Source organism: Zalophus californianus, chromosome 6, assembly GCF_009762305.2.
Source record: "Zalophus californianus isolate mZalCal1 chromosome 6, mZalCal1.pri.v2, whole genome shotgun sequence".
Lineage (NCBI taxonomy): Eukaryota > Metazoa > Chordata > Mammalia > Carnivora > Otariidae > Zalophus > Zalophus californianus.
In genome coordinates, this window is record NC_045600.1 from 14,192,005 (window position 1) to 14,215,760 (window position 23,756).

The 23,756-nt window shown below is 48.0% G+C and overlaps 1 protein-coding gene across 5 annotated transcripts in view; it reads left to right on the forward strand.

Annotated features, from left to right (window-relative positions):
- The window catches only part of FOXN3 (forkhead box N3), a 279,851-nt gene that overhangs the window by 44,355 nt on the left and 211,740 nt on the right, over window positions 1-23,756 (forward strand). For 3 of the 5 annotated variants that reach the window (XM_027569627.2, XM_027569631.2, XM_027569632.2), the window contains exons 1-2: window positions 11,180-11,321; window positions 14,881-15,437. In XM_027569627.2, the coding sequence (XP_027425428.1) occupies window positions 14,895-15,437 (543 nt within the window). In that variant the 5' untranslated portion in view covers window positions 11,180-11,321; window positions 14,881-14,894. Of the gene's footprint in view, window positions 1-11,179; window positions 11,322-14,880; window positions 15,438-23,756 lie in introns of those variants that run through there. The other 2 variants (XM_035727923.1, XM_027569629.2) reach the window with 1 other exon arrangement.

Consider the following 23,756-nt stretch of genomic DNA (forward strand, 5'->3'; position numbering starts at 1 on the left):
TTACTCGAGCCTTCTGTTCAGCCGCCGAACAAAATGACAGTTTGGCAGTTGGCTGCCTTGTTGTCGGGCAGCCTGCTCCCCTTCAGGTCTGCGTTGCTTTTGTATTTCATTGAAACCTTTCCTTTCTATCCCAGGGCTGGTCCGGGGACTCTCACATTTCAGATGCCTTTTGCACCCCCAGCTTAAATGAGAAGTTTTTCATGGATTAAAAAAAAAAAAAAAATCTTTCAGTCGCGTCTGCCACAGAGAATGAAATGGATGGAGTGAGCTTTTTCTAGCAACTGCTGTATATTATTCTCTTTGTGCTTGGTTTGATATTCAAGTTATTCAGGAGCAGCAAGCTGGGGAGTCGTTGTGCAGCGCCTGAGCCAGACACTCACATGGTGGCAGGCATTTCGGGCCAGGGGAAGTCACTGGAGTGTAGAGGGTGAAGGATATTGCAGAGCGGGTTTGCATTTTGACAGTTCTGAACGTCAATATGATGTGGGTGCGTGTGGATGAAGAAACTTACGCCAGAAAATCTGCCAGGCCAGATTTCCAGGGCCAAAGAAAACCATGTTTTTCCTGCAAAGGGGCGGACAAAATGACCTTTCAGTATCCCAGCCAATGGGGGGGGTCCGGATCATGGGGATTGGCCATGACTTCTTCCTCAACTCCACGTCTTTCCCAGTCCAAAGCATTGAGGGAAAGCAAACTGTTGCAGCTGCCTGCCCACCGTGCCTTTGGAGACTTGCCTGGGAGGCTGGTATGTGAGGAAGATGAGCCTGGGCATGCCAGTAGCAGGTGGGATTTCTTTGGAACGGATGTCATGAAGTTCATCCCTCCCTTTGAACCTGGCCTGGGCAGCCTCCGGAGAGCTCTGATGTCCACTCTCTGGGACTGGACTCCTTCCGGAAGTCCAGGACAGTGTGGCATGCCCACCTGGGTCCTCGGGTAGCCTCTGCTGGCACTCAAGGGGCATGGAAGCTTGCCCGGGCTGTCTCAGCCAATGGCCTGGACCTCTGTTCGGCGGGATCTTTGACGTTGGCTATGCGCAACAGGCACTAAAGGCTGCCATCACCAACATGGGCAGCACCCCCTTCCAGGATCCATATTGTTAGACAGTTGGCCTAGCACGGTGTGAGGCATGTAGGAAAGATGCTCACTATTCCTCTCTGGAAGAAATGCCAACTTAAAAAGGATGCCTGGTTGTTTGGGGGCCAAATCTTTGAAGCCAGTGATAGTCATGTGTCTTCGGGCTTGGGGGAATTAGGTGCTATTGGTGCACCCCCAGAAAGACAGCAGTCCATTTGGCCACTTCCTTCCCAGCCCCACCCCTTGTGAGACTGAGCCCTCAACATGCACTCGTGCCTCACAATTTATGGCCACGTTTTGCTTGCACCTGAATCAAAAATATTAAAGGCACACGAGAGGCTATTTTGGGAAGGAGTGGGGGTTTCAAAGCAGAAAGTGTTGGTGAACTTCGCTGTCTTGATAGAGAATAACAGACTTCAGGTTTGGCAGTCATAATAAGTTGAAAAGTTGCTAATCCGCCACAAGGAATTTTGTACAGCAGGGAAATATATTGGTGATACCTTAATCTATGCAATGGTTCCCAGAGATGTTGTTGAATTTGAAGTTTTTACTTTTGTTTCAAAAAGACAATCTTCAAAAGAAGAATTGATTGTCTTCTTTCACATCCTTCTGAAAAAGTAAAATGAGAGAAGTTAGTTCTTGGCATGGTAAAGACTTTGGCAGACTTAGCAACAGAAACCCATGAGACCGTGGTACTTGGTGTACTCAGTGAACAGAGGAAAACAATAAGAGCTCTTCAGAACTTTGGAGGAGGAAAAGGTTGATGATGCTACTTTTCTTTGACTAATCTGTGTAGTTATTAGATACCAGCTTGAGAGAGCAATAAAAAGAAGCATTTTTTTTTCTGTTAAGCGATCAATATTTTTGATTACCACTGTGCCACATGCTGTGAGCAGAAGAGAAGTATAAGGCAGGGTCCTTGCCTCTCTCAAGGCACTTACAATTTGTTTGATGCTCAGTATCTCGTTGATTTATTTTTTATTACAAAGGTACACCATGCCATATTGATTATGACATAGAAGCTGAACTTTGGCTTTTTGCAAGTGGTACCTTTTCATTCAGTTTAAAAATCCCTTTTTCCTTCCTTCTTTATTTGCTGCTCACAGTTTTTCCTCTCTTGAACCCCACCACCGCTGTCCTTCGTGTCCTTGACCCCCAGGGGTTCTCCAAGAAGAATTCAGATGCTCTGGACTGATCTGAAGCTTCGCTTGGTTCCCACCTGGAACACGGCTCCAACTCTGGAGCTAGACCGCGTGGGTTCAAATCCCAGCCCCATCACTTACCAGCTTTGTGACCTGGGGCAGGTGGTTAAACCTCTCTGTGCCTCAGGTTCCTCATTTATAATATGGGCATAATAATAGTACTCTCCTCCCATGGTTAATGTGAGGCTGAAATGAGTATTTGCCAAGCCTTAGAATACGGTCTGGCACCGAATAAGTGATATGTAAGTGTTTGTTAAATACAGTTGGCCATTATTCATGTATGCCGTATTGCAAATTCATGTACTTGCTACAAATTATTTGTAACCCCCCAATGAATAAATACTCGTGGTGCTTTTATGGTCATTTGTTGACAGGTGCAGAGTGGCCAAAAATTTGAATTGCCTAATGCACACATTCCCAGCTTACATTTAACAAAGCAACACTCTGGCGTAAATAAGTTTCAGTTCTCATACCGTAAACAAGTGTCCGTCCTGTGGTCTATTTTGTACGCTAGCTTTTTGTGCATTTTTGTTGGTGATTTTCCTGTTTAAAATGGCACCCAATCGTAGTGCTGTGAAGTGTTTAGCATTCCTGAGCACATGAAGGCTGATTGCCTTGTGGAGAAGATACAGAAGACTTGTTAGAGAATCTTCGTTCAGACATGAGTTGTAGAGCTGTTGGCCGCGAGTTCAGTGTTAAGGAATCAAGAATATATATTAAATAAGGCGCCTTTAGATGGAAACCCAGTAAAACGTGGTTATATATTCATCAGTTAACGAAAATGCTCTCACCAGCAGCTCGCAGGAACCTGACTGTGTGTTTCCCCTAGGAGCAACAGTTCAATGTTTGCTGATTCCTTCTTTGTGGAGACTTTATAGAACATAACTTCCACAAATAATGACAATCGACTGTAGATAAATGGAGTCCAGGAGCTCAGAGTGGCCGTCTTTTCTAGGGCAAGCTCCTGACTGCCCAGAGTATCCCTCGGAAGTCAGGAGAAGCAGAAGTAATTCCGGCCACGTGGAGTGCCTCAGCTGGGCACAGATTTTTCTATCAGATTTGGGAAAAAAAAAAAAAAAAGATGTAACCATATCTGGTCTTTTATAAGCACAAATTGTTATAGAAGATCAATCTGAAAAGAGAGAGTAAATCTCCCCCCCACCAAATTCTTAATTCAAGAGTATTTTCCCTTGTCTTTGGACCCGTGTATGAATTTGTAAAGAAAGTCTGATACTCAAAACCTATCAATTGAAAGTGACCCAGTCAATAGACACCATAACACAGGTACAATGTGTGTTAAACTTAGCAATTCTCCTGTTGGCTCAGAGCACTGGGCTTTTCAGAAAAGAATCATTTTGTTCCTTCTGACTGAAAAGATCACAAAATACTTTAACTTGCTTCTCCAGTGTGTTTATTTTCCCCCCACACTCTTACTTTATGAAATGTTTGCAAATTGGTTCACACATCTAGTAGAGGAGAACGTGAAAATGATTCTGAATAAGGAAGGCTTCACCGAAAATGACCAGAAAATCCAAATGGCAGGGAACGAAGGGAGCAGGGGGCCAGGGTGGGCCACAGAATGTAATAATATGCCTGCAGCCCCTTATTGCAGCAATTTCCGAGTTTTGGTGATTTTAAACAATGTCCCAGCACCCCCTCCTAAATACAATATTGCGTTTTCTAGTGCATGTTTCCAATAAGTACTGAATGAGGTCTTCTGTGTGTGTCAGGCACTAGGGTAACTGCGGGGAGCTTAGTGGGTCACTGGATCACAGGGGTACGCAGTCTGGGGGGCATGTTAACGGTCTTGTGAGACTACCTCCCTAGGATAAATTCCTAGAAGTTGGAAATTTAAGGTCCATAACTGGGTTCACTGAAGTTGTCCTTGAAGAGTTGTACCGAGTCACCTTCTTCCTGACACACCCACCAACAGTGGTACGGTTATTCCTTTTCAGCCTGTGCCGATCTGGTAGATGAAACGAGATATCACAATTGCTTGAATTTGCATTTCTTTGTTTTTTACTGAGGTGGAGCCTCTCTTCATGGGTATATTCATCATTTTTCTTTCTCTTTTGGTGAATTTGCCCCTTTTCTCATTAGGGCGATCCTTTTTTTTTTTCCTCATTGAGTTGTAAGGGTTCTAAATTTAAAATATTAACCCCTTTTCCTCTGTATGGCAAATATTTCCTCATTTTTGAATCTATCTTTTCACTTGATTTATAGGACCCGGGCCCTACACGCAAATTTTAAATTGCTATGCGGTCAACTATGTCAATATTTTCCTTCTGCTTTATTTACTTAACAAAAACGGTGCTAAGTGCCAGGGCACCATTATATGTGTTTTGCAAATACTAATTCATTTGCTCTTCATCAGAACCCTGTGGAGTGGGCCTTGCTATCATTCTCCCTCCCTACCCACTTTTTCTTAAGACGAGGAAACTAGGTGAAGAAAAAGAAGTTAAGCACCTTGACTAAGTTTACCCAGCTAGTAAGTGGTGAAGTGAGACCATGAACCTGGTCCCAGGTGTTAGGCTAGCCATCAGGCTACACCACCTCCGGCCACAGTATTTTGCTTTGTGTTTATCTGTAGTCGCTTCATAAATGCTCCCCGAGTCTCCTGGATCCTTGAGGGCGAGTGCCACCCCTTTTATTTCTCCAGGTTCCTTTCCGGTCCCCTCCACGAAGTCCTGGGCATATTGTAGCTAGAGGCTTCATAAATACTTGTTGACTGAAGGCATTGACTAAATCTGGATTCTGGATGATTCGCTCACACTTGTGTTTATGCTCAAAGAGGAGCTGACAGGTTCTGTTTCCATGTTGCCTCCAGCAGGAGACTTGAGAAGCTGGGGTTTGGCGAGGGCACCTGAGCTAATGAACTTCACTCCACCGGTTTGGCTGTCCTTTCCCTTACCACACATCCCCTCCTTCCCTCCTCAAAGAAGCCTCCTGGCTCTGTTCCCTACTGGAGAAATTTGAAGAAGCCTTTTCCCAGGCTACACCCTCCAGAACCTGTCATGTAAACATCAAGAATGTGCAAGAGGAACATGCAAGAGAGGAGGGCAGGCCAGGGCCAGGATGCTGGGGCAAACCTTGAAACTCTCCAAGAGTGGAGGGCCTTCCAGCCCTGATGCTGGGTCTTTCTTACGTCTGCGCCCAAGGGAAGGAAGGGAGCAGCTTTTCTGCCATTACCAACAGCATTCTCATATATTATCTCAAAGAGACTTAGTCAACCCACGATTCAGGGGTTTTCTTTGATCATAATCTTTTCTTTTCTCATATTTGACAATCCCTCTTGGTTTTTCCTTCGAAGGCTTTCAGACATTCATTTTTTCCAGTCTCACTGACTATTCTGTGAATTCAGTGGGTCTCAAAGTGTGGTCCCTCAACCACTGGCAGCAGCATCCCTGGGAGCTTGTTAGAGATGTGAATTCTCAGCCACAGCCCCAACCTATTGAATCGCAGACTCTGGGCATGGGGGGCCAGCAGTTTCAATAAGCCTACAGGTCATTTTGGTGCACAGTCAAGGCTGAGAACTTCTGCTCTAAGGGGATCCTCCCCCCCATCATTAGAATATTGTAATGTAATATAATGGGTGCTCATGGTAGAAAATTTGGAATATAATAGACACATATGAAAGAGAAGCAGGCCAAAATAATCACCCCATAACTCTGCCACTCAGAGGGAATCACTATTTTAATATTTTAGCATATTTTATAATTTTTGAAAACACATTTAAAAAAACAATCTTTATTCCCTTTTATATGGATCATGGCCTTGCTTTCTCAGCAGTTCTGCCTCTTTGGGTTTTTCATATTTTTTCCTTTCCTCTCCCAAAACTCATCTTAAATCAACAATTCCGTCTATTTTTTAAATTTTTAAGATTTTAATTATTTCTTTTTTTAGAGGGAGAGACAGCATGAGTGGGGACGGTGGTGGGGGGGCGAAGGAAGGAATCTGAAGCAGACTCCGTGCTCAGCGCAGAGCCCCATGTGGGGCTCGATCTCACCACCCTGAGATCATGACCTGAGCCGAAACCGAGAGTTAGATGCTTCACCGACTGAGCCACCCAGGCGCCTCCACAATCCTTCTTCTTTTCTAAAAAAACAGATATATTTGACATATACTGTGTGTAAGTTTAAGGTATGCAACATATATATTTGATATTATAATATGATTGCCACTGTCACATTAGCTAACCCTTCTATGGTGTCACATTATTATCATTTCTTCTAGTGTTGAGAACAATTAAAATCTAGTCACTTCGTTTAAATGTTTATAATACAGTTTTCTTGTTGATAATCACTGTACTGTGTATTAGGTCTCCGGGACTTACTTATCTACCAGTTCCAAGCCATTCTTTTAAAGTGTATTTTTGATAGCATAACTTCCGCACTCAGAAATATTCAATGAGTTCCTCTTGCCCTTTGAATTAGTGCATATAAACTGCTCACCTTAGCATTTAAAGAGTTTGGTCATATTATGTTTCCCCTCTTATCCACTAACACGCATGCTCAATAAGGAACAAAACCCTTTTATCTCGGGCACCTAACACAATACGGTGTACCTGGTAGGTACTCAGTAAATACTTGTTCAAGGAACGAATGCATCTTCTAATATGATCAAGTCATATCTGATAAATCCGCAGGTGCCATTCATTTCTCCTACCTGGAACAGTAACTCCTGCTCTTGCGCCTTCTCAAAATGTACATGCCTGGGACCCATCCTAGAAGATTCTGATCCATTAGGTTTGGCTTCCTGGGTATCCCTAGTAGAAAAGCTCAGGTCTGTAACACGCCTTCCCCATTTCCACAGGTCAGACACCAACCCATCTTTATTAGATATCCTCCTTCTAAAGGCATTCCCAGTCCTGGTGTGCCTGATGGTTGTACCATGCCCCTAGCCTCAGCTGACTGGAGGGGGTGGGCAGAAAGGAAAAGTCACCTAAGTCAGGCTAAGCCAATCAGGTTATTGCCCTGAGAATACAGACCATGGCGTGGAAGACAGAGGCAGTCTGAAGGTGGTGGGTGCCGAAAGTCAAAAAGTTTGGCCTTGATGCTGGCAGCCATATGGGGTCTTAAGTGAGGAGAGAGAGCCCGACAGGGAGGAGAGTAGAACAGATATGTAGAGGGAAGTCGGAAAGACAGTGTGGTCTCAGAGGGAAGGGGAGGGAGAAGTGCCTCATGACACCCCAGTTCTTAGAAGCCCACAGTGTGCCTGCCCCCAGCTGACCTGGGTTCCCACTCATGAGTCCTCTTCACTGCAGTCAGCTTGCAGGATCCAGGAGACCATCTTTGCAGGCCTTCCTCGGGTTCCTCCCCATACATGAAGGTCCCCAGGCCTTCCACCTGCAGTGGCATCATCTCACTGCTCATCTCTTTAGGTGTTACTGCATCAGGGGGACTGGGAGGCTCCGCATTGAACTATTCCATAAATAATCCTCTTGGCCAAAGCACCAGGGTTGGGGAGAGAGGCTTCCATGGTGCAGGGCAGTGAAGCATGTTGGAGAAGGAAGACATCATCAAGGGGAGAAGCACTCCTCTGCACACAGAAGGGACCTGAGGTTCCACACTGACGGGGGACTGGCTGGGCGGGGAGTCCAGGTCTTCCCATGGCTGACACGCAGGTGCCTCCGGCCTGGGCCCGGAAGGGGCTGTAGCATTGTCCCGGCAGCTCCCCAGCTGGGAAATAAGTGTTGCCCAAAGTGAGTTCCAGGGCACATGTAGGATTCTGCTGTCGAACATGTTTGTGGAACAATAATTTAAACAGTTCCACTTGTTTTTTGGAGACTTCTCAGGGACAAGGAAACTTTTGAAAGTTCAGGAAGGATATTCAACATGGTGGTGTTCCAAAGACTCTGGCCCCTGCAGCCGTTTGTGAGGGAGCATCTTTCAGAGCTAGGGCTCTATGGGCTTCTAAGGTGGAAAGGGGCCACACCAAGCCTTGCTTTGGCTTTCAACAAATATGTGGACCCCCCCTCTCGAGACCGACAGATAGGCAGATGTGTGTCCTCTGCTTTCCGCATCAGGCAGGGCTGGCCCACCACTTCCTCCTCAGACTGACGTCCCTTGCCGCATCGCCCACGACAAGTGGGAGAGAGGAATTAAGGAACGCAGATGGTCCCTGATGCAGGATAGCTTGACATACGATTTTTTGACTTTATGACCGTGTGAAAAGCCGTACACATTAGGTAGACACCAGACTTCAGATTCGGAATTTGGATCTTTTCCTGAGCTAGTGATCTATGTCCGATGCCCGCTGGGGAGGCTGGCTAGGCCTCAGCACCCTGTCAGCCCTGCCATCACAGGGTAAACAACCGATACACCTACAGCCGTTCTGCACCCACACAACCCACAGAACAAAATGTGCTGTTTCTCACTCGCAGGACAGTAGTCAGTAAGTTACACGAGATATTCAACACGTGTGTTCGGTGACTGCCCAGTTGTAGGCTGCGGTAAGTGTTCTGTGCACGGTAGAGGTTAGCTAGGCTGAGCTGGGATGGGCGGTGGGTTGTGTGTATGAAATGCATTTTTGACTCACTGATATTTTCAACTTAGGATGATGGGCTTACTGGGATGTAACCCCGTCGTAAATAGAGGAAGGTCTGTATGTTTGAGAAGGAAAGAAACTGCAAACACGCAGAAGGAAAGAGAGGCAGGCTAATAAAAGACAGCTTACTTACCATACTCCACCCTCTACTTAGGGCTTCTCCTGGCCCAAGGCTTGCCTGTTTTTTAAAGGGGTTGTTCACCTACATGGTTGGTTCGGACACTGGAGGCTGAACAGCTTGCACGGAGAATTTTAAGAATGACATATTCTGTGTGCTTGAACTCTGAGGACCAAGAAAGGACTGAAGCGAAAATTAACATGCCGCTTCTCTTACCGTAAAAAGATTTCTAGCCGAGGTGTGAGTATGGTTGGCCATGGGGAGGGTTGGGAGCTGGTGATGGAAAGGGAGGACAGCAGGGGAGTATTTCTTCCTCTCCGTGGACAAAGGGGCTTGGACAGAGGTCTCTGGCCTTGGTTCCTCTGATGGGAGATTCAGCCCCCCTCAACAGGTATGCCGAAGGAGGGTGCTACCTACGCTTGACTGATGTCCAAACTCCCCTTTGTCACCATTTCTGATTCTTAGAATCTCTGGCATGAGGCTTCAGAGCTGTCTCAGCTTACACCTTTTGCTTAGTGAGTTTGGGTAGGTCACATCAAGTGCTCATTTTTAAAAGGGGGTGGGGCTGGATGACCTCCACCCGCCCCTGGGCCTCCACCTTGGAGTCATCTTCTGGGTGGGATTTGCCATACCACTGGTAAGTAATAAGGCCTGTGGTGAGTGTTCTTGCTGAAGACTTGCCACCCACCGCTTTGAAGCTTTGTTAAAAGGAATGACTCCCAGATAGATTGGGGTTTCTTTATTTTTTGGAAAAAAATTTTTTTTTCAGAAGCCCTGTGGGATTTTTCTCCCCTTTTGGCTAGGTTAAAAGGTACTGCAAACTAGAGGGCTTTCTGAGGGAGATCACTCTGGGCCTTCTCACAGGTTTTTGTGCAGTTTTAAGACAAGGCAAAATGGCCGGTCCACCGGCTCAGGTGGGTTCAGGTGGGGGTGATGGGAGTTGTCACCTGGGCTTTTCTTCTGTGGAGGAACCTACTGATTTGGCTACGTGCGAGTGGTGTGCAATCATATTTTTATTTGTGTCACCACCAGGGTGTCCTGTTGGACTCTCCTTTCATCCTCTCCAAAGGCAGCTGGTTGGTGTGGCTTTAGCAGTGGGTGGCCCTTCTTTGGAGGAGCCTAAAGACTTGGAGTGGTGGCTACGCCGCCGGTCGCTGGGTGGCCCTGCGAATTGTCTGTCGGGTTCTCGAGAACTCAAAATGTGAAGGAGATAAGGCCGGTTTTCGCTCGAGGTTTCTAAGTCGGTCGCGGCGCTGAGCCTTCCCCCTGGAGAGGCCCTACCGGCGTGGCCTCTAGGACGGGCCCCTCGCTCGGTTGCCTGTAATGGCCACCCTCCGTCCCTCCGCAGACACGCGCCGGCAGACGACAGGGGGAGCGGGCAGCGGGGCGGGAGGCTGCGGTGCCTTTGTGCCTTTCCTCCCGGGGCTCGGGGTGGGCGCAGGAGGAGGGCTGGGGACTGCCCTGGGAGCCCCGCCAGGACGCCGTAGTTGGGGAGAAGTGGAATCTCTTCTCCCCCTCGCAAGCCTCGCCCGCATCGTAATTCTTTTTATTTTTACTTTCGAGCCTTGTAAGGCATGCGGATGGGGTAAGAGCGTTCTGGCGACACGTTGCCAGCGGCACAGCGCCGGCCCGCCCGCGTGGTCGGAGCCTGGGGAAGGGGCAGGCCGCACGCCGCCCGCCCGCCAGCCGGCCCCGCCACCCACGGTCGCGGCCGCCCCGGGTCGCGGGGGCCCGCGCGGGTCACCCCCGCCCCGCGGCTAGAGGCGACTCAGCGCGGCCCAGGCCGGCCTGGGCCCCGGCTGCGCTCCCCCTCCCCCCGGGGGGCGCCCGGGCACGGCGCGCGGGGTCGATCGCGGCGAGGTGGGGCGCGGGCTGGGGCCGCCCCGGCGGGTCCGCACCCCGGGCCGCCAGCGACCCGGCCCACGTTTTCCCTCTCTCCGGCTCCCTCCGCCCCCTCCGCTCCGTCCCTCCCCTCCGCGCCCCTCCCTCCCCGCGCTTCCCCTCCTCCTGCCTGGTCATGTGTCGCCTTTTTTTGTTTGCAGTGGAAACAATTTCTCGCCGCTCGGCGCGCCCCGGCCCGACGCGCCGCGGCGGAGGCGAGCGGGAGGCGGGACGGGGCGGGGAGAGCGGCGGGGCCGGCGGGAGGACGCGCGGCGCGCCCGGCGGACGCCGCAGGTCCCATGCCGCGCCGCGACCCCCCGCGCCCCTGCCGCCCGCGCCCGCGGCCGCCCCCCGCCGCCCGCCGCCCCGGGCTCGCCGCGCCGCGCCCGCGCGTCCTTAGCCGGGCCACCAAGCGATGCCCGCTGGGCGCCCGCGAAACTTTGTCGGCTCCCGCTGAAGGGCTGCGGCGCCCCCGCGCCCCCGCGCCCCGCTCCGGCCAGGTGAGTTTGCTCCCCGCTCCCGCCGGCGCCCCGGTGGGGTTGGGGTGACTCGGGGCGGGGGCGCTCGTCCGAGGCCGTCCTGGAGGCGACCTCACCGCTCTCGGCAGACGAGGGACTCCGCAGTTCCTTGGGGGGAGGGCTCAGAGTGGGGGGCCCGGCCGGGCGGGGAGACGGCAGCCCCCGAGCGGGGAAGTTGCCCGGTCCGAAGAGTTTCCTGCCCCGACGTGCGGGCTGTTTCCCGGTGCCTCGATTTCCGAAAGAAGCCCGAAAGGAGCAGAGTTGGTATTGTCCGCGGAGGACAGGATCCCCGCCGTTCCGGGCCGGGGGAGGGGGTGCGGATCTAGGGGAGACCCCAAGATGAGAAACAGGCTCCTAACAAAGATGCCCCCTCCCCCCAAACTGTGTAGGCTTGGCACCGGCGGTGAGCGTCTCCGGAGACTCCCCGAGGCCCGACCTCTCCTCACCCCAGCTCTCTAGGAAACCCTCCTTGGGCCCTGGAGAAGTTGGGGGGACGGCGGGCTTTTATTGATGTGTTTTTAAGGCTCGCCGCGGTGCGGCCAATAAAAGGTTTATGACATCTGACCGGCAGTGAAGGTATGCGAGCTCCCAATTGCCCAGTATACGGGGAGCAGAGCAGTTTCCTCGTTGCCTGGCAACGCTGCTGATTGACGCGGGACGCAGCCAATCGCCGCTCCCGCAGGTCCCCTTGAAATGTTTTTGACAAGTACAGTAGACGGGAGTGGAGCGCGTGCGCGCGCGCGCGAGCGCGCGCGAAGGGGGGTTGCCCGGCCCCTCCAAACTCGCGACTGCCCTGCTCGGCTTGGAGAGGATTTCTTAACTTTTTAAAGTTCACTTCGAACATCTGTTTGAAGCTGGGTCAGTAATGTGTCAGTTATTTGGAAACCTTCTGATAGTGGGCAAGAAACTCGCTTTCCTGCTGCATTTTCTCCGTTGAAAAGCAAATAAGATAACAAAACACAGCAAGTCATATAAAAACAAAAAGAGGGTGTGTGTGTGTGTGTGTGTGTGTGTGTGTGTGTGTGTGTGTGTGTGTGTGTGTGTGTGTGTGTGTGTGTGTGTGTGTGTGTGTGTGTGTGTGTGTGTGGAATGTAGCAAACCGAAAAGTTGTAAGGAGGTCACTAGTGAATAACTATTTGCGTATCTGGTGGAGCAACCTTATTGGCAGCAGATTAAAAATGTTTGCTTAACTGCAGACTCACATGATCCGGATTCTCGCTCTCTCTCTCTTTTTTCCCCTCTGAAATAGGAGGAAAAAAAGATTTGGCAAATTATGTAGTTAGAGTATAATAATGGAAAACTCCTCAGCTGTGGTTTCTGGGAACTGTTTTTTTTTAAATGGAACTGTAGTGATCAGCAGCTCTTGATACCGTTGCTATGAAAATGCTGGATTTATAGGGTTGCAGTTAGCAGTTGGAGTGCATGGGGGGGACAGAAACACAAAGCAGACAGATGATTCAAGGGTAGCAGACCCCCGTCACCCTCTTTTCTCGACAGTGCCATTTTTTCTAATAAAACCATACTGCTGGCAATGTTTGTTTAAAACAAAAGAAAACATGGAGTATAGTGTGTTAGTTCCTTTGGGAAGCTACTGACAAATAAGCAAATTGAAAAGAAAGAGCAGCATGTTGTCATAGCAACAGTGCAATTAAATTACTTTACTGTCAGCCATGATACAATTTTCCTGTTTGGAAGCTCAGGAGACATAAAACTTTCATCTGGAGCTGAAGTTGACTTCAGTGGCTGGAGTATATGTTCTGTGTTGTACGCTACGGTGTGGATATTCCTGGTTGTCAGAAACCTAGGGTTTTGTGATGGGATCTGGGGAAACTTGGAGAGAGACAAGCCTCGCTTTGATTTGTTAATAAAGAAGGTAAAAACGTTATCAAGTTGGTCTCTGTCATAGCCCCAAACCTAAAGATACTGGCTTATTCTTTAAAATTGTGTCCTGTACTACTCAGGTTAGGTTCCTTGTTTGACAGAAAGAAAGAGTCCCTGTGGCTGAAACTGGAAGTTTTTCCTCCTTGGAGCTGGGCATCTCTCAGCAGCTCCGGAGAGCTTTCCTCCCGCCTTCTGCCAGCAGGTTCTGTCTGTCTACCTTTTGATAGAGGGAGGGTGCTGCAGTTTTCAGGCACCCTGGGCTGGCCGTTGGGTGTCTCACATTATACTTTCTAGAATCCCATTCAAGAGCTTCCCCAGCTGAAGTGGCAGTTACTTTCAGCACACTGTCAATGGGCATTGGAGCCTTAGAATGATCATGTCTGCTTTTGTGTTCATTCTTTTTTTCTAGATAGATGGCTTGATCTTCTTACTCAGGGGGAAAAAATAAAACAGACATGCTTCTTAAACCAAGCACATTGTGTGAGCGCTACAAGCGGACAGTGGGAGACCTCTTTCATTATCTTTACTGTTCTTTATATCTTACATTGAGTACTCGAGGTTGAATATGCTTTGTATCTATCGGGGTCATTCTGTTTGTGGACTTGCCACGTCCTCATTTTCTTTTCCCATCAGAAGTTGTACTCCCTGTTCTAGGTCATTGATAAAAATGGGGGTGGCATGGGGGGGGTGCAGAATAGAATTCTGTAGCAATTTTTGTTGCATTTGCCTTCCAGTGTGGAAGCTGCCAGTTGCTCTTGTGGCTTTTTTCACCAATTCTAATTTCAGTTAATGGCTCGTCTTCACATTCCCATTGATTTGTGCGGTGCCCAAAGTTACTAGCTTTTTCATTTGGGGTGTAGTGTCCCAATAATTGAATATACTTTTTCCTCCAGTTCCAACCCACAGACTTCCTTGTTTACCAGTCTTTAGACTTGCCAGCTGTGATTAAAGTTGCAGAGTTTGGGGCCATTGCTTTTGGAGGAAAGATACAGTCAAATATAAAACACTACCAATCAAAGCACGCTGTGGCCAGAGTGTTAATTCTGGGGCAGTTGTCATGGTTTTCATGTGGAGACCGCTGAACTTAGTCTGAAACACCTGGCCTTAAACTTACAGGTATTTTGGGGGGTGGGGAGGGAAGGATAAACCGTGAGGCCTGTAACCCCAAGTGACAGGAGTGGTGCATTGCATTTACTTTGTAGTGTTTGCTGTGAGGCTTGAAAGAATTTTACCTGTGTATACGTTCATATTTTGAGAAGAAATCGAGGCACCAAGAAAATAACTGACAGTGGGGCACGGTGATAATATAATGATCATGTAAATCTGGGAAGAAAGCTTTGTAGATTTCCCATTCTTTCCATGATGCATATGCATATTAAAGGTACTGTAAATAGCTCCAGTCTCAGTGTATTTAAGAGGTGACCAAGTCACCAGGCTACGCGCATGGTGGACTGCTTTTACTCAGTAGTGCATCTCTGTGTGGTAGAGTGGTGGGTCTGTGTTACCCAGCGTGGGAGCCATGAGATGGTGTTCCCGTGGGGCCAGGGGGTCCATAGAGGCGGCAGGGGTGGGAGGTGGTCTGAAAAGAATTGGGAGGGCATGGCTGCCTCTCTGTTTTGGGTTTCCCCAACTCATCTTTTCTTTGTAATGTGTTTACCAGGAGCCTTCACATAAATGGGTCCAGTCATGCCTCCCAGTAAGAAGCCAGAAAGCTCAGGAATTAGTGTCTCCAGTGGGCTGAGTCAGTGTTACCGGGACAGTGGTTTCTCCAAGGCCCTGCAGGAGGACGATGACCTTGACTTCTCTTTGCCTGACATCCGATTAGAAGAGGGGGCCATGGAAGATGAAGAGCTGACCAATCTGAACTGGCTTCACGAGAGCAAGAACTTGCTGAAGAGCTTCGGGGAGTCAGTCCTCAGGAGTGTCAGCCCTGTCCAGGACCTGGACGATGACACCCCTCCATCCCCTGCCCACTCTGACATGCCCTACGATGCCAGGCAGAACCCCAACTGCAAACCCCCCTACTCCTTTAGCTGCCTCATATTTATGGCCATTGAGGACTCTCCAACCAAGCGCCTGCCAGTAAAGGATATCTACAACTGGATCTTGGAACATTTTCCGTATTTTGCAAACGCACCTACTGGGTGGAAAAACTCAGTGAGACATAATTTGTCTTTGAATAAGTGTTTTAAGAAAGTGGACAAGGAGAGGAGTCAGGTAAGCCCTCTGGGTCTGGAACTCACATTTTTCTTTTTTAAAATGTGTCATTTCTCCCCATAAAAAAAAAAAAAAAAAGTGTTGAGGGATGTATGTTCACCACACCGAAGTGGCAGTTATAAATGAGTAATTTTATTTCATTCATTTGGTTGCAAAGAACTTCTTTTGCCTTAAACATATTCGTTGGAAAGTGTTTTTGCTGTTCTTGCCAGATTGAGAGTTTCCCACTGTGGTATCTGAACATGATCACAAAACAGTGGTTTGTACACTTGATTGGTTCTTAGGATCATCCCTCATTGTGCATGGGTCACTTTGGGTTTATAGTACAAACACAGGTCCATATTCCAAGGACAGCCATTAACCATGAGGTATGTGTATATACACTTGAGGAAAATTCACCTGGGACAAGAGAAAAATGGCATTTCTCTTCTTTCTAAGTATTAACTTGGAGAGTGGCAACCTCTCCAGGATTCTGGAATAAATTGGACAGTGATGGACATTGGGAGGTGACCAAACAGTATACTCCAAGTCCAGACAAACAAAGACATGGATTGCCGAGGTGACTCATAAAATCAGGGGTACACGTAAATGGCAACTTCGAAACACCCAGAGTATGAAAAATCAGGGTAAGGTTCCCCTTAGAGATGAGCTTCCAAAAGATTGAATTTTGACTGTAAAGCCTTAGTCCAGGTTTCCTGGCCTGCTGAAGTGAGATAGTTTGTATAATATCATTGTAGGAGCTGTAGAAAGAGGATTGACCGGTAGGGCCGGAACGCAAAGCTGTGGTCTGACTTTGGAGTTCCGAGAAGTCATGTAGCTGCAGTTAAAACGTAAGCTGGGAAACGTTCTCTCCAGAGTTTTCGCATTATTACTGTATTTTTCAGCCTGGTTTTTCGTGGTAGTCACATTGCGATGTGTAGCCGGCAGTCTGCTTTTGCCTCTTTTTGAAGTTCGGGTGTGGGGTACTGGCTGTGCCGTGTTGGGGCCTTTCTCTTCAGAAGCATGGTCCTGTTTCCAGTACAATCTTGAGCCTGAGGGAGCTCTGCTCGTCTTGGGCATGGAAGAATATGAATCCAGAAGTGGCGACGCCGTAGTTCTCCTTGCTGCAGCTGGACACGTTTGTCTGCAAATGGTATTCCCCTCGAGTTTATGTTCAACATGGGGAGTGGGCGTGCAGGGTTTGAGGAGGGGGTTGCCTGGGAACACCTGGAGACATGTGGACACTCAGGAGCTTTGCCTCCGCCCGCTGGGGAAGGCGATGCCTAGGTCCAGCGTGACAGTGGTGGGGCGCTGCTGCTGTCCCCAGGTATGCCCCGCTCTCCTTCCTCCCTTCCACCTCGCCAAAGGGGCACGAGGAGATGGACCTCTGGACTTGGCTCTGTTGACTGCTCTACCATCATTCTTTGAACTTAAAGAGAATTCGCTGCACCTCTGTAAAGAACCGAGTCTGTGCTATTAAAAGTTTCTGTATAGGTGGGTCTTTGTGGTTAGGAGGGGAAAATCTTAGAAGGCGACTTCAGGATTAGAAGATAGTGAAGAAAATGCTGTCCAGGTCCCCCAAAGCCGCATGTCCCCGAGAAAGAAACGAACAGTGCTTTCAGCTGGGCGTGACCCTGTCCTGCGCGTTACTGCCTGCCTGGCTCTGCGTTTGCCACGACGCCAGAGCTCACGCTCACTCAGAAATGTTCAACGAGGGGCGCTGGGGGGGCGCTCAGTCGGTGAAGCGTATAGCTTTGACTCAGGTCATGAGCCCAGGGTGCTGGGATCGAGCCCCACCTCCGGCTCCTGGCTCAGTGGAGAGTCTGCTTCTCCCTCTCCCTCTGCCCCTCCCCCTGCTCATGCTCTCTCTCTCTCTCTCTCTCTCTCTATCTATCTCTCTGTCTCAAATGAATAAATAAAATCTTAAAAAAAAAAAAAAGTTCAAGGAGAGCAACTCCAAAGTGGGCAGAGAGTTTTGGGAGGCATATTCATCAGCCCCCCGAGTGACAGGTGTGTTGGGCAGGGTGTGTGTGTTAAGGAGTGCCATCTCCCCTGTGCGCACCCCCAGCCCCCACTCTGGGAGTCTGGTGTTCTGGGGGTGACGGTTGTCATTCTGCACAAACACCGATATGGAAGGGAATGAATGGCTTTAAGGATCTGAGATTGTTAATCTTACGAAACATGGAGTCCTGGCTTCCTGGCCAGGCCGACCTGTATTGACATGTTTCTGATCGAATGCCAGTCAGTGTTGTAGCCGGGAGTTTGTTCCCATCGTTTGTGATTTTGTGAGAACAGAGCCCAGAGTGTGAGTTTTCCCCCTTTTCTCCTCCTTTCTTGGGTTACTCCCAGGTCCTTCCAGGGCACTGGCGCTGGCCCCTCCATTTGGGGTTTCTCCTCTGGCTGGCTGAGTAAAGGGGGAGGCATTCTCCCTGACACTTGGTCCAGTGAAAGCCCCTTTGGCTGCACGGGTAAACTTGTTTTTTTTCCCCTGGGGATTTTACTTGGTGGTAGCTCCCACAACGAGGTTGGGCCACAACCCAGTGACCCAAGTACAGCCGAATGTTGGTGAGAAGTATGTGTTCGTTGAAGGAGGAGAATGGAAGGCTTGCACGTTGTAGTCACATTTTTTTTCTTCTAAAAGTGTGGAACACAGTTTTAAACTTGACATAACTGAGATTGCAGAATCCGGTGTGGTCCTTGTCCCTGCGGGCTTGGAACACGTTCCCCACTGGACACCTGCCTGCCTGGGATGTGCGAGAGGGATCTTACGAGATTGCACCAGCAGCACCCGGGCACCTCAAAGCCGTGAGCATTTCGTGGCTCTGCCCTGGAGATACTCATTCATTCGGTTTGAGGTGGGTTGGGGACAATTGGTGGTTCTGATAAGCTCCATGGGTGTTTCTGACTTGCAGCCAGATTTGAGAATCCCTGAACTAGATGCCCTTTTGGGTTCTTTCCAAAGCTGAGATTTCATCGGGAACATGTCATGAATGAGTAAGTTGGGGAGAATGGACAGTTTTGCTTCCGTTCTCTCTCTCTTAATGTTTTATCTCTTATAAGACTTAGATACGTAAGGACTTAAAAAAGACTGTGAAAGATAGAGTTTTATTTTTATTTTGTAATCCTGGAGAATTTCAAACATACATGGAGAGAGAGGAGTGTGGCGAATCCTTATCACCCCCATTGTCCACAACCAGCTCCAATAGTTAACAAGGGTTTGTGGCTTCAATCTTTTGAGGCAGATCCTAGATCTCATGTCATTTTTAACCTTCCGTGTGCATAAGAAAAATCTCCAGTTTTTACATCACCTCAATTCCATTGTCACCCTGACCAAAGTGAACACTTCTTGGTATCACCTAATACCAGATCCATATTCAGAGATCTCTGAGGATTTATAGAATATTTGATTGAATTAGGATCCAAACATGGTTTATGCCATGCAGTTGGCTGTTTTCATGGATAGCAACCCTATGCCCCCCGCCCCCCTTTCTGATGCCCTTCCTTGTCAGAGACCCAGCTCTTGTGCTGTGGAGTGCCCCACGTTCTGTCGGCTTCATTTGGATTTCATTTATCATGTTCTTCTATCCCCTTGTATGGAAATGGAAGTAAGACTGGATCAAAAAACCATTCTGGTTTTTTGTTTCCCCCCAAGAATGCTTTATAGACAGTTCTTCTGTGTTCTCACGTCGGGAAGGCTGGTTGGCCCCTCCTGGGGATGCTGGACGTGAGCTGTTGGTTCACGTGGGATTGGCTGCTACCACCTCTGCAAAGTTTCCCACCGGTTTCTCATCTTAGGGATTCCTCTGTGGATGGAGTTTTGCCTGAATCCATCACAGTAGAGTTTCAAAGTCTGAGAATAAGTTTTATACTCCCTAAATACAGTCTCAGTTAAGACTATAAGTTGAGCATGTGCTAACCTGAGTACTTGTAAAGGAGAAGTAAAGTGCAGTTCCCTTTTATAGACTGGATTATAATGGTTCAGGTCTGGGTGTTTCTATTTCTGTGCTTTTTCTTTACTTCTTAACAATTTAACAAAAAATGTTGTTGTTGCAAGAAGGTTTATCAAGGAAACACTGTCCAAAAGTATGATTATTATATCCAGGGCTGAGTGTTTTATTTTTTATTTTTATTCTTTTAGTATTCTCTGTGTGCAACATGGGGCTCGAACCCATGACCCCGAGAAGGAGAGTTGCACGCTCTTCTGACTGAGCCAGCCAGGTGCTGCCGGGGTTGAGTGCTTTAAATACAGCTTTAGCTTATTAATATGGGCAACTTGTCTTGGTTGAAAGGAGTGAATTAGAAGCCAGGATACCTGGTTCTAGTTTTGATGCTGGTTCTAGTAGCTGTCTTGGTCCTCATAGAGAAGCAGGAATTTGTAATTGCTGGGTTTCTTAATTGGGGGTCTTTGGATATCAGAGGCTCTGCAGACAGCCTGAAATTATTGACTGCAAGCCCCGTGACTATGCATGTTGCATTTTCCTGGAGGATCCCAAGATTTTGTTCGTTTGGTTTTTAGATTTTTTAACGGAACCTCTGACTCAGGAAAAGTGAAGAGCCTGTATTGTGTAATAACAGTAGCGGACATGATATGGAAACCTCTTTTGGAACATTTCATATGCAATATCCCACTTCCTCACTACAGTCCTGTGAGGTAGGTCCTGTTTTCCTTCTAAAATAGGTGGTGAGTTAAGTTCAGAATGGTTAAGGAACTCGCTGGAGGTCACAGAGCTGGTAAGTAGCAGAATAGGAATTCACCTTCACTTCCTCCAGTTTTGAAGGGCCTTATGCTTAAATTAACCCGGGTGCTTGATTACACCTCAATAGACAGGCTATTGTAGATGATCTCTACGTTCTTCCTCAAAATATTCTATGAAAATGAGTTACAGGGAACTAAAATAACACCAGTAAACCCAGAATTTACTCTGGGGGTGCAGGATAGAGAAAGGTAAATATAGAGAATCTTTTTGTGCTGTTGAGATGGGGCCAGACTCTGTCTTTGTCAGCAAATGGAGAGATGTGGCATCTGCATGGAGCCTACCACTGCCCTCTTGGCTTCCTGCTTCCAGGATCCGTCCCAGGCCCCCTCCACTGATCTGGCCCAAGTTCAAAGTCCCTTCTCCTCTGCATAGACACTGTTTATACAAGCTCTCCCTTCCAATTCCCAGCCCCCGTGATGTTTTGCTTCTCCATCCTGGTGGATGAGATTCTTTTTCAAAGGCAGTTTGGAAAATGAGGTAGCATCTCTCACGTGGCAGGACACCCCCATATGCACAGTTGCCTCTGATTCTTTCATCTTGGTGGTGTCAACACCGAGTCAAGAGCATTTCCCTTTCCTGTGATGTTAGTCAGTGTACCCATTTCATTGATGGTCATTTTAGGAAGAAGATATGACTTCTTTTATTTTGGATGAGGAATGCTCTTTGAAGGACAGTGCAGTCTGGTTTTGATGGGGAAGGTCCTAAAAATCAGGGTAATGTTGGGTGGTGGGGCATGCGGAAAATGTGACGAGGTGTCTAAGTTTCTTCTGAGGCCTCTGGGGCAGGTGAGGATCCTGCTCATCCCTGGGTATGGGCTGCCTCTTGCTCACCAGTGCACACTGCCTAGCATACTGCTCTCTCTTGTCTGTGCTAAATGTAGACTTTGTTGCCTCAGAAGGTTGCGACTTTTCCAGGGTCTCCAAGGGGCCTGAAGTAACCCATGCTGTAGGCCCTGGAATAGGGAGCCTTCATAGCAGCATCCAGTAATTCCAGGAAGCCTGTGCTGCCCTTGGCCATGCTCTCCCACCGATCCAACCAACTCTATTTCTTCCTGATTCTTCCAGGTATTAGATGCCTTCGTGGGGGTGGGGGGGGCATTTTTGTTGTCCCAGTCTTGCCAGCTTTTTCATTGTCTGCTCATTCATTCATTCATTCATTCAAAAGACTTTATAAAATATCCATTATGGTTGGTTCTGCTCAATGACATCAAGTGCTGAAAGGATACAAAGTTGAATGTGTGGCCTGTGGTCCAATGAGCCCCCCCCACCAATACTTTCCTCCTAGCTCCTGGAACTTACCAGCAGAAGTCCTTCTTTCCACCCAGTCTCCTCCTTTTGCTTATCTGTTTCCTATTTCTCACAGCATTCTTTTCTGGCCCTTCTGTTTCAAAGATACACTGCTTTTTCAAGTCCTTCCACAGTGACTCCTATTATTGACCTCGCTAAGGATCCCTACAAGTCTTCTAGAAAGCTTGGTTCTTCTGGACTCGAGGGCCCCATTGGTGTCCAGTAGCTCTCCCCATGAACGGTTCAAAAAATGTTGCATTTTCTTTGGTAGGGCTTCGTGGTACCTGGTAGGTCTATGGGATGATGCTTCATTGATGTACTGCCTGGATATCCAAGCAGCAAGAAATTGCTCTCAGAACCTCCCCCGATGAGCTGAAGTGGCTTTGGGATTTCCCTTTGAAATCACTTTAGCTGCAGGATAATTCTCTACAGTAAATAATATGGGAAGTTGGCACACTGACCTCCTATTTGAAAGTCATGGGTTTTGCTTCTTTCACAAATAGTGATGGGTTGTTTGGATTAATTCATACTCTTTCACGGAGCCCTTGGTCATCTTAATGCTCTGAAGTTTTGGCAAGATGATGGCAGGTCTTAGATTTTATAGAAAATTCCACCGTCTTCCCAGTGGACATTTTTGCACTTGAAACAGATGATTATGTATTTTTAAAAGGTCAATGTAATGTTTGTTTTGATTATACTGTGGTTTGTTAGGCAGGTCTTTTGTTTACGGATTTTGGTTTCATGGTCTCCTTAAAGTATCTTATTCCCATTCCCTACTCTTGTCACTTTTAACTTACTTGCCGTTTGTCTCGGTGCATACGTCCAACTAGCCCTGTGAGGGTTTATGTTTTGGCTGCATTTGGTTCAACACGGGCCTGACGTTACTGTGTCTGAACTTACCAAGTCGTTCCGTGGAGTGCTTCCGTATGAGGAGGCCATCAATATCTCTTTACCTGTGATTTCAGGGACACCAGGGTCCTTTGCTTATTAGTTTATTCAGTAGAATTATTTGGTAATGTGAAAAGTTAAGTTAAGGTGAGATTTGGTTCTTGCCTTTTAGCAGCTTCCATTGCAGGGAAACAGGAGACACAATAAAAAATGAAAAAGAATAAACCATCACAAGTATGGGAAGCATGCCAGATCAATAGGTGATAGATGTCGTTTGAGGTCAGAGAAGCTTCTCTTCCCCAAGATGGGGCATGTGGATACTCTTCATGGGGGCAGCACTCGACTAAATTCACAAAGCATTCTTCTGGTGTGGGAATGGGCACGGGACCTCCAAGAATGGATTAGTTAGGATGAGGTTTGACTATTTATTCTAGAAAATCCAAACAAGGGTGAATTAAACACGCTACAAGTGGATTGGTCTGTCACATAAAGTAAGTCTTGTGTTGGACAGAGACCCACATTCCATCTCTCTTTCTGCTCTGCTATTACAAGTCACTGCTGGTTTCCATTCTCAGAATCTTCTCGTGGTTGGAGATGGCATCAGCTAGCGTGTTCTCCATTTAGGAAGTAGGAAGGGAGGTGTAGGGAAGGGACCAAAGGGGGTCCCACTGAATTAGCAATTTTAAGGAGCTTTTTCAGAAACCCCACACTCTGCTTTCATCTTATTGGTTATACTCTGGTCACATGGCTGCAAAGCAGGCTAAGAAATGGTGTCTTTTGGCTGGGCCCGCTGCAGTCCCAAGTAAAACATTGGTTGTGTTACTGAGCAAGCGTGGGATTTTCTGTCACAGAGGCCTAGAGGAGATGAATGTTGCTGGACCCAAGGGATGTGTTGGAACCGTGTCAGGGAAGAGGAAGGAGAGAGATGGGTGCTCAGGGAGGTTATGTAAATAAGAGTAAGGAGTTGGTTGGGGAGTGAGGACGCCAAGGGGAAAACTTTAAATTGCTCTGGTAACTTTACTAAAGCGGAGACACCGACCCATTTTTTTCTTTTTTTTTAAACATGGCAGTTAACCAAGGTTTTGCTTCAAGATATTCTGGTTAAATTGCATTTAATATTTTCAAAAGCAGTAGCTTGATAGAGGTGAAGATGCAGTCTGTGCCCAGTATGATAAGAAGAAAAGTGGGGAGATGTATGGTTGAAGATAGAAAGCAGTGTAAAGTTGTTTTTTCAATAATAACTTGCCGGTTTGCCGGGTGAGGTTACATCGCCTTCCAAGAAGGGGATGAAGTCTTTGATGTGTGTGCGTTTGTGCACGCTTGTGAACTCAGCAGGAGGCCAGTAAATCCAGGCGGAGAGATTGTGTTGCTTCCCAGGGGAGAGGCTCTCCGGTGACCCTGTGGTCTCT